Genomic DNA, 18884 nt, shown 5'->3' with positions numbered 1-18884 from the left:
TAATAATGTTTATGAGCTCCCTGAGCTCGAAAACAGCGGGAAGTTTTGGGGCTGGCCTGGAGAGTCAGGTGGTTTTCAGATTTTTTTGATTGATCTTGACGTTTTGAACAATTTTTAGTTGAATGGCAAAAAAAAATTTTTTTATACGCCCTTTTGGCACAAAACCCTATCTAACTGCTGTAGTACGCCCTTTTGGCATTTGTCACCCGATATATATTTATAATTTAACGATATTGTTTTTTTTACTTGTGATAAAACTAAAAAATTATAAATATTTTTGGCTAAAATAAAATTGTAGAATCGAAGTATTTTTTATTAGTCATAAATAATTATAAAAAATTATTATTTTTATTAATAAATATAATTATAAATTTTATTAGTGGAAATTCATAAAGAAATGATTAAAAAAAAAAAAATTAGTGATAGTATAAAATGAATTATAATGATATGTAATATTTGTGTATTTTAAAAATATATGAAACGAAATAAATAAATATGCATAATTTATTTTCAAATTAATCAGAATATGAGCACTGATTGATTGATTAGGAATGGAGATTGATTGTCGTTTCTTTTTTTTTTTTTTTTTTGCATTAGAAAAGTTGAAGCATGACAAGAAGTTGAGGAAAAAGTGTATGATAAGAAAATAAAGAAAAAGAAGGGTGAGTAGAAGCAGAAAGTGAAGGGAAAAGAAGCTAAGATAGAACGAAGAATGCTGGAGCTTAAATGTGGCTTTGGTTAATTCGATCTAGGTGGATTTCATCCAACAACACTGACTAGAATTCTCAATCTGTTTCTATACAATACTTATGAGCTTCACGCTGTGCACAATAAGACTTTCTCAGAAAGTGTAATTTAAGAATTTTGAAGACACAAATCAATCCGGCAGGAACCAGAAAGATCCTTGGGATCATTCTTTGATAAATAATTTTTCTTTATAAAAAATAGTTTCGATTTATTTGGAACAAACTGGCTCAAGTTATGTTGGTAATTTGTATAATGCTTTAATACTGTGAATTTCGATATAACTTACACTTTCAGGTGTATAGTGAACACAAAAATTATCAGTCGTACAAATTCCGTAGATGTATAAAAATTAGCCATACCCATTCGTGTTGCATATGCGATTCATATATGAAGCATTTAAACTATATAAAGAGTGCATATGCTCCATATATATGATTTATATATGTATTATATATATATATATATATATATATATATATATATATATATATATATATATATATATATATATATATATATATATTAGACTGTGCCAAATAAAATCGAAATTTTGAAAAAGAAAAAAAAATTTTTCAAAATTTTTTTTTTTTATTTTTTTCGATAATCGATCTTTTTGATCGAAGAAATTAAGATTATCGGTAAAAAAAAACGTTTTCAAATCGAAAAAATGAACAAAAACCGAGAAACTACCAATTACGGTGATTTTTGACAAAATCGATAAATTTAAAGCTTCGGGGCACTAAGAAAGAAAAATCGCAGCGATTTGAAATTTTCAGGGTTTTTTTAGGACACTTTGAGGTTGAAAAAAAGACGAAGATATCCTTTGTTCATTCGTTATATCCAAAGTTATAGCAAGATTTCCGAATATCCTTAAATTTGTGAATTTTGACCTGTTTTTTACTAAACAATATCGATTTAAAAAAAATTTTTCTATCAAATGCCACTAATTTTGCCTTATAGAGAATGTTTTCCAGTTTTCAAAACCCTGCTTCCAGTCTCTGTACGACCAATACATCCGGAGTTATTGATTATCAAAGCCAAAATGGACTTTTTTGCTTTGATCAATGATAACTCGGCGCCAAATCGTCGTAGAGACTTTTTCAGGCCACTAAATTAAAGGGCATAAAATTTCCTAGAAAAGTCAGACAGTCGGATTATTCGAAAAAATTTATTGTCGCCCATAGAGGTATCGAAAGACCAGCAAAAATTTTGAAAATTTTTTTTCGTTGGTTTTCTTATGATTACTCCGGAACCGTACATGATAAAAAATTTTGAGGTCCAGATCTGAAAACTAGAAACTTGAGGCTACAATTTGCTTTTTTTAATTTTCTTATACGACCATTTTTCACCGAGTTACAGCATGTTCAAAATTACCTAAAAATTTCGGAATTTTTTTCTATCCCTTAATTTCTGTGACCAGTGTATATCCAATTTTTATAGTTATATGCTCTATGTATGATTCATATATCCTTATGTATAGAACACATGTATATGATTAGGATATGCAGAGTATATGCTTTATTAAATCACTAGTTTTTATGTACCCTCTATATATGCGTCATACATTCCCATGTATATACCATACATGATCCATATATACTTCACATAAGCCGATTTTTGAATATGCTCGATATATGATTCATATATGCTGATGTATAGAGCACATATATATTAGACTGATTAAAAAAAAACGACTAATTTTTTTTTTCTTCATTATATCCAAAATATTGTTGGAAATGACGAAAAAAAAATACTGTGAAAGTTTGAGCTCTTAATATTAATATTAACAACTGCCGCATCGCAATTTTCTATTTCCCGTTTAAATAACATGGGAACATTTATTTTTTAAGCTTTGGAATTTTGTAGCTCACGGTGGGACTTATACTTTTGAATATTCAAGACATATTCTTATGGGAAATTTTACACTCTACAAAAAAGGTCTCTTATAATTTTTCGATATTTTTATTTCTTCAAAAGTAATTCGAAGTTAAAATTAGATTGACGATAAATTTTCACATTTTTTAAATTTTTTAACGCAACCATCAACTTTATCTAAAAATTTTAGAGGACATTTTTTGTAGAGCATTTTATTTCCTACAGCTTATCTCAGAGAAAATTTTTGATATTTCTCATAGGTTATATACCATTTTATATAGTGGAAACCTAAAACATGCAAACTTCTCAATAAGACAATTTTATGAATTTATTTTATTTTATGTGAAAATTTATCGTCAATCTAAATTTAACTTCGAATTACTTTTGAAGAAATAAAAATATCGAAAAATTATAAGAGACCTTTTTTGTAGAGCATAAAATTTCCCATAAGAATATGTCTTGAACATTCAAAAGTATAAGTCCCACCGTGAGCTACAAAATTCCAAAGCTTAAAAAATAAATGTTCCCATGTTATTTAAACGGGAAATAGAAAATTGCGATGCGGCAGTTGTTAATATTAATATTAAGAGCTCAAACTTTCACAGTATTTTTTTTTCGTCATTTCCAACAATATTTTCGATATAATGAAGAAAAAAAAAATTAGTCGTTTTTTTTTAATCAGTCTAATATATATGATTAAGATATGAATTAAATTTGCTTTATAAATGGCCAGATTTCATGTAACCTTTATATATGCGTCATATATTACCATATATACTTCACATAACTTGATTTTCGTAAATGCTCCTGTATTTGGTATTTGCTTATGTATAGAACACGATTACGATTTATGTTTTACATACAACTGTAAAAATGTAATTAATAGTTAATATGTAAATGTAAGGTAATAATAGATTAATTCAATATGTTAAATAGTTTAGTGAATTAATATTAATAAATTATAAGAATAATAAAATATAGTACTGAATTTGCATAAATTACCATCAATTAATATCAATTTTGACTTGCATTTCTGCAGAAAATTAATGTAGATGGATTGTTTTTTCATTATTTTATTAATTTAGCATAATTTTTAATAATCCGGCGATTGAACACATAAAAAATTGGATACTTTTACATAACCAGACTTACACACACAACTATTATCTATACAATCAGAATTATCTGTGGCACATTGCCCTTGTAGCCAACAGAATCCACCTAAAGGTGGCCCACATGATTTGTCTGCTAATAAGATATGAAATGGCTTGCAAACACATTTTTTATTAATTGAGCAATCCATATGTAACGCATCTCTACATTCTGAACGTTCAGAGCAATCAGCTAGCGATGATGCTAAAAAAATTGTACGTAAACACAGAATAAACAAAAAAAACTATAGACAAATTCATTTAATTTTTTTTATTAATAACTTTACTTACTTTCTGCACAATGTAAATCAGATGCTGGTAAATACGCGGGTTTGCATTGACATATATTATTTACACAACTAGAATTTTCAATATAACAATGATCATCGTTTGAACAAGATCCTCCAATGATTACTGTGCACATAAATCTATTTAGTGGTATACTATTTCCATTGCAAACACACGTTTTACCCTTCGAACATTTTGCGTTTATTATAAAATTACAGTCTACATCCGATTCACATGACATTCCCAATGAAACTTGAACAACATATAATGTGTATATTCAATAAGTATATGGGTCATTCCACCAAATAAAATTATTTTTACGGGGCGACCCTCGTCGATTTGGTTCAAACTTTGTGGAGTCGTTCTATATATTAAAAAAAAACATTCTCTGAAAATTTGAGCCTTTTATATGCAGCTGTTTCAAAGTTATGATTTTTTGAATTTTTAAAAAATTTTTGTTTTCAACTTTTTCATTAATTTTTTTGAAGGAAAAATTTTTTTTTAAAAAATGAGCACATAACAGTTTTTCGTAGAAAAAATTCTCAGCTTTCCGATAAGAATATCAATTTTTTATTTTATGTTACAAAAGACCATTTAAAATTCGATTAAGGACGAAAAAACGATTTTTATGACTGTGCGGCGCTTGATACATCTAATTTGATATTTTTTTCTAAAAGCTGAGATTTTTTCCCACAAAATATGTAATTTTCACGATGTGCATATTTTTTGTTTGAACAGAATCAATAATTATTTAAATGCAAGTCATTGATTTTATAGTTTTTAACAAACTGTAATAGTTCATTAAGTGTCAAGAGATGAAACAAAACGATGTCAGACGAAAGTAAAGTAGGCTGCCCGAGCCGTAGACAAAAGCTGACAGTGCGGCGCTTGATACATCTAATGCAATCTGAAGTCGTGTTTCATCTAGTGTTACACACTATTTTTTTCATGATTACCTGCATTGAAAATTATTATCAGTGTCAGCAGCTAGTTAGAATCAAGTTATATTAAGACCAATGGCGTGATCAACCATTAGTGTACGCCTAACTTATGATTTGCAATTTATAACTAAACAGAAACCACAAATACTATTTATTATGTACACAAGTTTTCATAAAACTTGATTACAAAGTCAGAACTGTCATTAACGCAGATGACATCAATAGTCTGAAATCATTATTGAACAAAACACAAGAATCAAAGTTCAAATTACTAATTCCTAGACTTGAACCATTGATGCTGGTATCATGAAAAATCGTTTTATAATTTTTGTTTTTAGAGCTTTACTGCAGATACGTACCCGAAAACATATCCTTTCCTAACCAACCCTTATTAAAAGAAACGACTTAAAACGATTGGAAAAAAAATTTTAAATACTTTTTAATGCTTTTGAATACTTTGAATATTTTTGAACCACCCTTTTTATGGGCATTTAACATTACAAATCGTTTCGTTTAATCAGGGAATGATGACTTTTTATAGAAAAAAAATGTTTTAGACGTACGATACTGGGAGTCAAAAACGGTGAAAGAAACACAAGCAGTGTACCCTATCTCACCTATTGTTGATAGCTTAGAATATATATGTGTTAAAAATGTATCAACATCCTCAAAACAAATAAGAATTAACGTTTTTTAATCATAGAGAGTTTATATTTTATTTAATTTTGTTCAAACAAAAAATATGCACATCGTGAAAATTACATACTTTGTGGGAAAAAATCTCAGCTTTTAGAAAAAAATATCAAATTAGATGTATCAAGCGCCGCACAGTCATAAAAATCGTTTTTTCGTCTTTAATCGAATTTTAAATGGTCTTCTGTAACATAAAATAAAAAATTGATATTTTTATTGGAAAGCTGAGAATTTTTCCTACGAAAAACTGTTATGTGCTCATTTTTAAAAAAAAAATTTTTCCTTCAAAAAAATTAATGAAAAAGTTGAAAACAAAAATTTTTTAAAAATTCAAAAAATCATAACTTTGAAACAGCTGCATATAAAAGGCTCAAATTTTCAGAGAATTTTTTTTTTAATATATAGAACGACTCCACAAAGTTTGAACCAAATCGACGAGGGTCGCCCCGTAAAAATAATTTTATTTGGTGGAATGACCCATATCAATTACTTATATAGAATCAAAAATATACAATGCATGTTTTCAAATATAAAAAAGGCGAATATTTGTACTTACACGCCTTACATCGATCATTAGATACTGATACAAAGTTATTTTTACATCGACATGTGTGCAGATAACAAAAAGAATTATCTGGAATGCAATCTTTATCTTCAGTACAATAACCATTTATAATTGGTTGACAGGAACCGTTCAATTCAATGTAATTTGGTTTACAGATACATGTTTGATTTTCTGAACAATATTTACGCACTAAATCGCCACATTCGCAATCTTTACGGCATAAATCCCCTGTTACATCGCACCGTTCTATTGCAGGACAGGCACCGTCTTTTATCGGTTCACAAGTAGTTTCATTAACTGAGATATAATTTTCCATGCAAACACATTTTTTACCTATTGAACATTTTGCATTTTTTATGGCGTTACAATCTAAATCACAATTACAATCTCCTTTCAAACGCTCTGAAAAAATCGTAAATTAACGCGGATATAAACTTGTTTCCAATATGTTAATCGATCTAATTATATTAACCTGGTATGCAATTATTATCGGACTGAGATAAATAATTATGTTTACATCGACATTTATTGTCAATGCAAACAGCATTTAATGTTGCGCATGCTCCGTCGTTCGAACATGGTTCATTTAACAAAGGTGCACACGTTGTCTCATTTAATGCAATGTAATTTTCATTACAAATACATTCGTGATTCTTCGAGCATACAGAATGCATTACACCACTACAGTCGTCATTATTCTCACAGAATATTCCTAGATAGCCTTGTTATAGGTAAAAATAAATGATTATATCACGAATTCCGAACGCAAAATTTGTAATTGATATACTTACTTGACAAACATTCGTTATTAGATTGACGTACAAAGCCGTCGGCGCATTTGCAAATTTTATTATCACAAACACTGTGGATGGGATAACAATCTCTATTTTCCATACAAGACTCGCCTATAAGTGATGCACATGTTGTTCTGTTGAACTCAAAATAATTTGATTCGCAAACGCATTTATTCTTTTTAGAACATTTTGCATGGTGTATTTTCTTACAGTCAGAGTCTCGTTCGCACGTAAATCCTAACAAGACTTATTAAAAAACAAAAAAAAAAACGAAAAATTAAATAATATAAAAATATTGCAGACCTCAAGCACGAATAAATTGAATGAAAACAAATTTAACAAAAAATTTTAATTAATAATTTAAAAGTTGAATAAAAATTCAGAATAAAAAAAAAAAAAAAAAAAAAAAGTAATGATTAAAAATCAAATGAGCAATTGAGGTGTGCACTTTTGGATTTTCCAACATTTTTTTTTTCATTTATGTTTTTCACGATGTATACTTACGTGGTAAGCATTGACCATCAGAGTCTGGAACATAGTTAGGTTGACATGCACATTGGTCATTAATACAGATTGAATTACTCGAGCCACATAGTTCATTGTAACGACAAGATTCACCCCATAACGGGGCACAAGATATTTTATCAATCTTCAAATAATTATGCTTACAACGACATTTTTTTAATTCTCTTGAGCATCTGGCATTTATTAATATTTTGCAATCTTTGTCGTCGTAACAATATACATCAAACGAACCTAAAAAGTAATTAAAATCATTTAATAATTCCAAAACTGGACACTGTTTTCGTAAATCTCGATTTGTCGTTGAGTAATGGTCATTTGTAAGCCGCTATTACCATCAATACATTCATCGTTTGATTCTTCTGTGAAACCATGATTGCATCGACATGTATGGTTAATACAAACAGAATTATTTGTTATACATTGTTCATCATACCAACAGTATTCACCCAGTAATGGAGCACACGCAGTATTATTCAAGAGAACGTGATTTGATCGACAAGTACATTCTTTACTTTCTGAACACATTGCATTGCATAAATTTCTACAATCGTCGTCATTTTCACAATTCATTTTTAATAGAGCTGTCATTAAATGAAAACAATAATTTATATTGAATGCAATTTGATGGAATGAATAAATTTTTCTCTTATGAAGTCACCATTCTTAAAATACATACTTGGTAAGCATTGCGTATTGTATAAAGGTAAATAATGAGCTTTACATTCGCATCGATTATTAATACATTCGGAGTTTGAAATTTTACATTCATTATCGTGTGAACAAAATCCACCTATAATTGACACACACGATGTTTCATTAAACTGCATATATTTATCATCACAAACGCATTTCTTATCGTTTGAACAAATTCCAAATTTTATTTTATGACAATCTTTATGGTCACGACAAGGCTCTCCCAAATATGCTATTAAATGTTAACGAACATAATTTTACAACCTTTCTTTAATGTTGATAACTAATACACTATAAAAACAATTTACTTGGATAGCATTCGTATTCGTGGTATACATAGCTATGCTTACACTGACACTTGTTATCAATGCAAAGAGAATTCGTAGTTGCACATGGTTCAGGTTCCTGACAACTTTTATTGTACATTGGCGCACATACTGTCTCATTCAGTGGGAAATATTTCATATCGCACCGACACTTATTCCGATGACACACGGAATGACTAATAAATTCAATACAATCGGTATCACGTAGGCAGGACAACGGTGAATTAACTTGATAATTTGAAAATAAAAAATAAAAAATTTATTGAATAATATCGAATGTTTATCGAACTGCAAATTTACCTTTTCTACAACCAGTATTAGAATCAGGAACTAAGTTAGGTTTGCATTTACATTTATTATCAACACAAACAGCATTCATTCGTATACATTCATCGTCGCTCTCACAAAACCCTTCTAAATGTGGTGCACAAAACGTTGAATTCAATGCAATAGTGTTACCTGTACATTTACATGTAAAATACGCCGAACACTTTGCATACTTAACTATTTCGCATTCACTGTCGTCAGAGCAAAGTTCACCTAGTATCTCTAGAACGTGAAAAAACGTCGATGGTAATCTATAAATCTTAGTTTTATTGGATTACTTGATCAATTATCTAATAAATGAGCTAACTTAATTTGCATTGATCATTAGACACAGATGAATAATATGCCTCGCACCGACATTCTTTATCAATACAAATAGAATGATCAGGTGCACACTTTTCATTTTTCATACAATATTCACCCAATAGCGGTGCACATATGGTAGAGTTAATTTCCATATTGTTAGACCTGCAAACACACATGTTATCTTTTGAACACTTTGAATGCAATATTCCATCACAATTCTCATCTCGTGTACAAAACATTCCTATATGCACTGTAATAAAAATAAAAATTGCAACTAACAATAATAATATTGCAGTACAATCTGGTTATAAGTCACTCGGCTATAAGTTACTTCCCCTCTATTTTTTTCCCTCGTCTCGATATGGTACCACCACCCAAGTTCCATTAACGAAGTTTTTCGGTTGTCGCGAAGGAGATTGTTTCTGCAGTGCTTTTATAGGTTAAGGGGGGGGGGGGGGGGGTAGGGTTTTAAAGGCGAAAAAGAAGCATATTTTTGTGATTTTTTTCCGGCGAGATGAGTAATATAATTTCATTAAACTTAATCACATATTATTGTACAACTTTTGAAGAATATCAGAAAAAATTTGTAACGAAAAATATTGATTAATAAGCTGGTGACGTTGAATCTCCGGAGGCGCCTCGAAAAAAAGTCGTTTTGCGGTGAACATCATAACTCGTTACCGGATCATCGGAAAAAAAAAAATTGATATGCATTTTAAAGTTGATGTATTTCTCGAGGTAACCACGAAGAGTTTTTTTTTTTTTTTTTTTTTTTTTCAATTTTTTGCAGCACTTGGAAGTGAAAAACGCGATTTTAGCTCAAAAAATCGCGGTTAATTTGTTATTAAAAAATAGAAAAAAATGAAAAACAAAAAAAAACTCTTCGTAGTTACCTGTTGATTTATGTGAAGAAGTAATGTTCAAATTTTCAAAGGGATCGGTTCAGTACATTTTGAGTTATGATGTTCACGGACTTTAAAAATACCGTTTTCGGGAAAATCCATTTAAAGTTTTTTATTCGTGAAAATTTGAAATAAACTATCAATCAAAGAATATGAATTTTTATACTTATATTGAGTCATCAGTTTACATCCTTTGAAAGACACACTGCCGGAGAAAGGGATTCGGAAGAACAAAGAAAATTGCAGCTGATTTCTACTAGGGGTATGTAGGGGCAGGTCGGGCAGGTATAAAATTCAGGTATACCGGCCGGTCATTTGAAACGCTGTAACTCCGTTAGTTTTACTCGGATTGATTTAAAATTTGTACACAATATTCTTGACATATTGCTCATTCAGAAAAAAAATTAAAAAAAAATTTTTTTTAAAATAATTTAAAACCCCTACCCCCCCCCCCCCCCCCCTTAATCAAGTATGTACGTAAGTAATTAATTAATTTATGTAACTTGACCGAATGTTACCTCCGTTTTACGGGAGGCCGTTTTCTCGTCTATATCAGGCATACATGCACGGTGAATATCTCGTCTTTTCTACCATAACATAAGAAATCGAAGTATTGAGCATAAGCTCATTATTGGCATTACCCTAAGATCGATGATCGAATCAAAGATCCTTTCGCGTGTGGGTGTTAAACCAACAGCCACAACGAGTCCATACCTCTGTGGGCCCCCCACTCCTTCCATCTCAGGAAATAAAGAGACTCTGGTCGAAATGGGGCTTGGAATGGGACCCCCCATGGTACCAGACTCCCAGCTCTGGTCAACCTGCTTGCGTAGGATTAGGGGTGGGTTGCAAGTTCTTCCCACACCCTATGTAAATAGTCCAGTCGGCAAGTGATTTAAATGGCGGTCCTAGTAGATTAAGCGAGGCGGAGACCGATTTTGACGATTTTTTTTTTGATTCCGCACTAAAAAAGGATTTCCAAAAAAGTTGAACAGGTTTCCCGTGTTGCTTTTGATTATTTAAATATTTAAAAATTAGTACTTAGTTAACTTTTAAATATCTCGGAAACTATAGGGAAATCGGGAAAAAAAATTAAGAATAAAATGTAGAGAAATAATCAAAGAAAAAAATGAAACCAATCCGAAGTCTATACGACTAATAGTTTACGAGATATGATTTTTTTAATGCAAATTAATTTTTCGCCGCGCGCGCGGGAGTAAACAATTACCTGGAACTTTTTGAAAAATGCATAAATTAATAAAAATTTTTTTCTAATTCGTAGTTCTTACAATTCAAGCCGATAAACGAAAAGTTTCAAATCGAAAAAAACCATTTTTTGGTTTTTTGGATTTAAAAAATCAAAATTACCAAAAAAATTTTTTTGATGCAAATACAATTATTCTATTAGTTAAAATATACTCCCTAAATAAAAAAATAATCTAAAAAAAAATTTTTTTCTACAAAAAACAATCGATTGAAAATTTTAAATTTTATGTCGCTGGCCCTATCCATTTAATGAGTAAGACAGAGATAGCAATATATGTCTGTCACTCTAATCGCTGGTCGAGCGCCGCTAGTGGGGGATTCACAATAATAATAAAGATATATACGGTGGTCATAATTCGAAATATCCAAATCGTTTTATTTTTTTTTTATACTCCAAACTTTTGTAATAGAAATTTTTTTTTTTATTCAAATTTTTTTTTTTTTTCTTTAATTTCTTCTGTGTGTAAACAAATTTTTAACGTGATATAAAAGTAATTTAACTTGTACTTAATGTTCTTAAATAAATCTCAATATTTTTAAAAATGATTGTAATTTATATCCAAACCATTCCTTATTCACAATAGTATTAATAAAATAAATATTTATTGATTCCTAAAAGGTTGAACTTAGATTACTGTAAAATTTTTAAATCTTTCATCGTGGAGTACAGTTAATATTTAAATTTTTTAAATGTCAAATTTTATAATTACAGCAGATATACTGTTTGAAATATATATTTTCAAAGAATAATTTTCAATCGATAAAAAAAAATAATTTTTTTTACGCAAAAAAAGTTGAGATAAAAAAAAAGTTTTTGTAAAATTAATTTTTCAGATAAATAATTTTTTTTTTGCAAAAAAAGTTTTGTAAAAAAAAAAATTTGTTTACACACAGAAGAAATTAAAGAAAAAAAAAATAAATTTGAATAAAAAAAAAATTTCTATTACAAAAGTTTGGAGTATAAAAAAAAAATAAAACGATTTGGATATTTCGAATCATGACCACCGTATATATCTTTATTATTATTGTGAATCCCCCACTAGCGGCGCTCGACCAGCGATTAGAGTGACAGACATATATTGCTATCTCTGTCTTACTCATTAAATGGATAGGGCCAGCGACATAAAATTTAAAATTTTCAATCGATTGTTTTTTGTAGAAAAAAATTTTTTTTTAGATTATTTTTTTATTTAGGGAGTATATTTTAACTAATAGAATAATTGTATTTGCATCAAAAAAATTTTTTTGGTAATTTTGATTTTTTAAATCCAAAAAACCAAAAAATGGTTTTTTTAATGTAAAAAATCGAAAAAATTATTTTTTCGATTTGAAACTTTTCGTTTATCGGCTTGAATTGTAAGAACTACGAATTAGAAAAAAATTTTTATTAATTTATGCATTTTTCAAAAAGTTCCAGGTAATTGTTTACTCCCGCGCGCGCGGCGAAAAATTAATTTGCATTAAAAAAATCATATCTCGTAAACTATTAGTCGTATAGACTTCGGATTGGTTTCATTTTTTTCTTTGATTATTTCTCTACATTTTATTCTTAATTTTTTTTCCCGATTTCCCTATAGTTTCCGAGATATTTAAAAGTTAACTAAGTACTAATTTTTAAATATTTAAATAATCAAAAGCAACACGGGAAACCTGTTCAACTTTTTTGGAAATCCTTTTTTAGTGCGGAATCAAAAAAAAAATCGTCAAAATCGGTCTCCGCCTCGCTTAATCTACTAGGACCGCCATTTAAATCACTTGCCGACTGGACTAAAAGGGCTTCCTCCACTTGTTTCTTTCGGGTTGCCAACAAACAATTATACGCTTGTTCGTCCCCTGCTAGATTTTCTACTTTCCCCGAGCTAACGAGGCTCTAATTATTCAAGCCAAATCATAGTAAAAATGGGCTCGGGGTGAGATAATGCAGATAAATGACAAACGTCAACTATAACTCATAATAGGACTGAAGGCACAAGCACAAACACGATGTACGCATATGTAGAAAACCGAGCGATCGCCGAGTAATAAATAGTAGTAGGGAAAAGCCATTTCCATGAAAATTTTCTCCTATAGCATCTAACAGTCACTTATAACCAGGTTGTACTGTATATCTATTTAGATGTATTGTTTTACTTAATCATCCGTAAAAATACCTTGTTTTTTGCATGTATATAAATTATTGAGTTCATTTTTTTCACACGTACTCTTTGACATACAGCATGGTTGCGAATGGACAGGATTGCACTTGTATGATATTAAGTTAAAATGAAATTAATAAAACATTAAGTTAATACTAAATATTCTAATTATACCGCCGACATGTATTTATAGTCAAATTATATTTTATACGATTTAGATAAATCAGTCTTAGAATGATAATAACAATTAATATTTTTTACTGAATATACTCACTTGATCATTGTCTTGTGCACATCGATAGTGGTAATTATTGTCATTTCCAAAAATTGTATTTGTATTTAACAAAATAAGAACTAAGATTAGAAAAATTTCTGACGTGACTCTAATTTGCATTCTCGAAATTAAATTTTTTTTATTATGCTTAAATTAAAAACTTTTTTGTTTTAAATTAAGGAAGCAAAGTATAATACCGTAAAGTACTTCAAAATACAAGTGTACTTACTGATTTATTGAAAAAAAAACTGATAAATACATTATTATCTCTATAAAACTTATTATTTCTATTAGTTTTTATTATCTTCTTAGATAGTAATTTCAACCAAATAATGACCTAATGAATACGTGTACACTCTATTTCATTAGTTTAGTGCTCAAAATATGTCTTATCATTGGAACACATTTTTATGGAAGCAAAAAATTGTTCTTTACTAAATTTGCTGGATCTTTTTGAATTTGAATAAAGATTAAAAAAATTCAATCATTACGTTCAATTCGTAAAACTTATTGAAAGGGGGTAGTTTTTTTTTCTTTAGTCACAAAGTCAATCTTGCTACTATATATAAAACGGGCATAAATCATTAATTTTATTTTTTTATCATAAAATGAATTAACCTTCAGATAACTATTAAAAAAAAAAATGGGTCTTAATGACTGTGTGTAATTTACTCAAAATATTTTTAATTAATTTTATCATAGCTTCTGATAAATATAATAAATTTATAAAAATTAATATGTCCTTTTGATTTTATGGTTTGAAAATATTTATTTTTACATTTCTAAGGACCAATTACAATACATTTTTTTCTACAAAATAAAATTGATAGAGTGAGTTATGCACATGTAAAGTTCTTTAAATTAAAAAATTTAGTAAAACTAGATTCATAAATTATAAGCAATTAGTATCATCTTTAAGTTTCATTTACTATGAAGTTTTGGTTTTTAATTTCTTTCTGCTTGATCTAATTTTCTGTTTATACAGTCGAAACGGCAATAAGGATTTAACTGGATAACTATTGAGATTAATAAAAGTAATGAAATTCATGTTTACCGATTTATTTATTATTTTTTAATATTTTTATAGATTTATCAACTTCTTCAATAATTCAGAGGTTGCGCACATAAATTATTGGATAATGTGAGCGGGGTGTACATCTGGCTTTATTATTTTGTAACGAGTTAAATAAACGGGTTTAATTAAATTATTAATTAGACATTTAAATATAAGCCGAATTAATTAAGATAAATCATTTTAAATACCAGAAAATCAGAACTTAGATGAATAAGTAATTTGTTATCAATTATACATCAGCACATTGATAATTCCAAATAAACAGTTACCCCTTTTTGCTCGGTTTAGCTCGCCGGAGTCCAGGGTTCAAAAGGGGTCTTTAATTTATAGACAGTTTTATACATAAACAATAATCAAGACTTTTATTTAAACAAGAAACAAAACAAAAAAAAAAGAACCTTTTTACATGAGCTCCGATGCTCAGTTCTACTACCCTTACAATAATTAATATCCATAATTTTAACGCGGGTTAATTACAAAATGTCGCTGGTTATTAATATTTTCGCGCGGTCCCGTAACACACAAAAATACACACACGGTCAAAATAATATACCACACACACACCAAACTTTTACGCGGTCTAACATCGCGGTCTACCCCCTTCCCGGTTGCTTCAGGGGAGTCTGGTCGACTACCCCGTCGGCCCTACACAAAGTCCCGTCCCATGAGGGTAAGTGGATGGTCTCCAACAGACCCTCACGTACTCGGCTCACAAATACCCACCACCCCTTGGCAGAAGGCCTCAGGGTGGAGTCCCTCAACCCTCCATGAGAAATGAAAAACTGCACTTACCTGGTCCGGTCGGACGCCTGGTACGAGAGTTTCCGTTAGTTGTCCGGGAATGGTCTTCTCAGACAACGTCTCTGGAGAACTAGGTTGCCTCTACGGGCTTAAATGCGCGGTTTTATCATTATATCTATCCGCTGTAGAGGTGAACGGGAATAAATTCCATCGCCCTCTGTGGTTGACATCGAGAGTATACTGTTGTGAAATATTTTCTAAGTCCCGAGTTACAAAATCAAAAGAAATCGAGCAAAAATAATTTTATCAAATGTAAAACTGAATTTAAAAGAAAAGAATTCGTTTAAGCTGTTAAGTAAATACTAAGTCCCGAGAACTTAGCCGTGCAAGCGACGGTAATCCGCGCGGACGGATAGAAAATGAAAGAATGAACGATTGAAATATTAGAGTTTATTTTAATTTCAACCAATATTTTACGTATTTCAGTTTATTTTATAATTCTTTCAATCTCTTGAATCTTTTAAACGATTCATTTAAAATCTCTATAAGCGTTTTTATTTTATTTCCTTTGACTTTGCCTGCTCAGGACAATTATTCTAATTTTCGCTCGGGCGCGCATTCACATACTTATACCGTACATTCATATAATTTTATATCTCGCTGAATTCATTCAAATTAAACTTTAAAAACAATAAACGCAGCAATATAACTATAAATAAATAATAATACGTCATTGTTAAAGGAAAATAATAAGAAAATAAACCCAATAGCGTATACAAGAAATTAGGCGTGAACAAAGTATAAGTCTTAATATTAATAGTATAAGAAAAATAATAGTCATATAAATAAGAAATAGTATTTAAGTCAGAATAGTAATAAGAAATAGTAATAATACAAATAGTAATAGTAGAGTAGTAATTAGTTTGTTTAAGCAAAAACACATATAGTATTAGAATTTTAGTCCTAGATTTAAGTATAGTAATCATACTAGTTTTTAAGTAATTATAGTAACAATAAGCATAGTAACATATAAACGATAAGTAGTCATAGTAATAAGAACATTAGATTAAGCACAAATTATCACAATCACAAATCACAGGTGCCCTCAAATACTGGTCATCTCCATCCCACCATCACACCCCTCCTACCTCAACAAAGAAAAGGGGATAGCCTGCTGTCCTCTTTTCTTCCTGCCTTTATTCTTCTCGTTCCCGAAGTCTGGCTAGCATGTCCCAGGCCGTCTTTCCCATCGACTCGATCTTGGGTGTCCGTGAAAACTTGCACCTTGTCACCTTGTACAGGCTTAATGCTTCGTCGTAAGCGGTGAAAACTGCCTTTTTCTTAACGACTTTCGGTTGGACCTCCGCCAGTGGTGTCAAGGACAACAATAGTCTTTCCAGAGGTGTCAGTATCTTTCTCGGTGGTTCGAAAAGATCTCCCGGCAGTGACTCAAACTGGCCCGGGTACTCGGACAATAGTGGTGCGTCGTCGTACTCGAGCCAGGCTGCTGTGGTTTCTTCCAGCTGGGGACTGCGTGCGCGTGGGCCCGGGTCGGCGGCAACTCTTTTCCTCTTTTTAGGTATCCCGGATCTTCTTATGCTTGATTTCTTGGCAACCGTGGTGGCTGGTTCCAACTGGGAGCCGTTCGTTGGAGATGGGTCCAGGTTGGGCCACTTCCTGAGCTGGCTATTTTTCCCGGCCCTCCGCTTCCGCTTGGGGAAACTGGTGGTTGCTCGAGCAGGCCAACCTTCGTTCGTGTCGGTCGGTGCCGTGGTTGGTGGCACTTCAAGCGGCTTTTCTGCCCCCTGGGGTGTTTCAGCTGCCAATTGGAGACTGCGTATGCGTGGGCCCGGGTTGGTGGCTGTCACTGGCTTAGCGAGCCTCACTAAACTGGCGCTGGCCGGTCGGATCATGGGCCGTTTGGTCGGTCTTTTAAATCCGGGCTTGGTCGGGTCGTATGGCTCGACCTTTTTGACTAGACGTAGTCTGACCTCCTGGACTTCTCGCACGTGGACGCCGGGTGTTTTCCTGGCGTTGGTTGCTGTTTTTGCTGCGGTGGTAGGCGGGGGTGTGGTTGCTGTGGGGGTTGGCGTCAGGACCAGCTGAGGTGGACGCTGGACCATCTGCTCCAATAGCTCTATCTCCTCTTCCATCGTGAGCTCCTGATTTGTTGAAGATCGCATCTATACACAGATTAAAGTAGTTTTCGAAAGGTTTACAATAGTTATTATCATACTGTTTCATTCATTCATTCATCCCTAGTTCGTAACTGAAAGTTTGCACGGTTTTTGAGGTAGTAGAACAAAAGAAAAGAAAAAAAAAAAAAAAAACATTTTGAAGTGAATGATATAAAAAATTCGTCAGATCCAAAACCAATGATCCTGATGCTACCCCCTTTTACGGGGTGGCCCAATTTCAACCCGGGTCTCCGGTGATAGGGGGAGAAATAGCCTTTTTGGCCATAGCCCTAGTTATACGACGCGGTTGCACTGGTTCGTCTAATTCTGGTTCCATTTGGTCGCGGTCACGGTCAAGTTGTTCGCGGTCAAGTAGGTCGCGGTCAGGTTTCAGGGGATTTCCCTCGTGAAAGGGTTTTAAGTCTTTAAGGTGCGCGGTGAAGGTTTTACCTTCCTTGGTTACTTCGTATACCGAGGGTCCTACGACTTTAGTCACGGTGAAGCCCGTAGCGAACTTCTCAGCGAGTTTAGCCGAAAAATTATCAATCGCGGATGACAAGTGATGTTCTCTCTTGCTGACCAGATCCCCAGAAGCTGGTTGCCAAGAACCTCGCTTTCGATTATAATACTTGGCTTGTTTCTCATAAGCCTGTGCCAAGTTTACTTTGACTAACTCCATTGTGTCCTCCAGAGTCCTCGCTGCCCGATGAGGGTCGTACACCTCGCTTTTCCCTTGTTCGGCGCGAGATCGTACCGATGAAGGAGGCTGTATTTCGCGGCCGTAGTTCAGGTATGCCGGAGAAAATTCCGTGGCATCGTGTTTCGCGGTATTATACGCGAATGCAAATTCCGGAACTTGTTTATCCCAGTTTCTCTGGTTTGTCCCGACAAATTGCGCGATCATTGTTCCAATTACCCGGTTCGTACGTTCGACGGGATTGCACTGCGGCGAATATGGTGGTGTTCGGACGTGTTTTATCCCGAATTGCTGGAGCAAAGAAGTGAACTCTTTGCTGACAAAAGGGGTACCATTGTCGGTAATAACTGTCTCTACCCTTCCAAAACGTAGCAGAACCCGTTCTT

General features: G+C 32.0%; 1 protein-coding gene across 3 annotated transcripts; it reads right to left on the bottom strand.

The window, feature by feature from the left end:
* Positions 1-2912: 2912 nt before the first annotated feature.
* LOC130677668 (prion-like-(Q/N-rich) domain-bearing protein 25) lies at positions 2913-14025 on the bottom strand. 3 transcript variants are annotated; one of them, XR_008991685.1, is made up of 14 exons: positions 13809-14020; positions 13550-13640; positions 9233-9481; positions 8899-9147; positions 8581-8826; positions 8256-8504; positions 7912-8160; positions 7559-7810; positions 7052-7300; positions 6733-6981; positions 6252-6662; positions 4065-4313; positions 3625-3978; positions 2913-3487 (listed from the first exon to the last, which is right to left on the bottom strand). XR_008991685.1 is itself a non-coding variant. In XM_057484498.1 (13 exons), exons 1-13 carry the CDS (start codon positions 13926-13928, stop codon positions 3716-3718), a joined length of 3126 nt encoding a protein of 1041 aa, XP_057340481.1. In that variant the 5' UTR covers positions 13929-14020; the 3' UTR covers positions 3458-3715. The 3 variants fall into 3 exon arrangements, 2 of the variants coding, with proteins under 2 accessions (XP_057340481.1, XP_057340483.1); XM_057484498.1 differs by having other exon boundaries at positions 3458-3978; XM_057484500.1 differs by lacking the exons at positions 2913-3487; positions 3625-3978; positions 4065-4313 and adding an exon at positions 4609-5879 and having other exon boundaries at positions 13809-14025.
* Positions 14026-18884: the final 4859 nt, after the last annotated feature.

This window comes from Microplitis mediator, chromosome 11 (assembly GCF_029852145.1).
Source record: "Microplitis mediator isolate UGA2020A chromosome 11, iyMicMedi2.1, whole genome shotgun sequence".
Lineage (NCBI taxonomy): Eukaryota > Metazoa > Arthropoda > Insecta > Hymenoptera > Braconidae > Microplitis > Microplitis mediator.
Note: the sequence above shows the minus strand (reverse complement) of the source record. Positions and strands in the feature narration are given on the sequence as shown.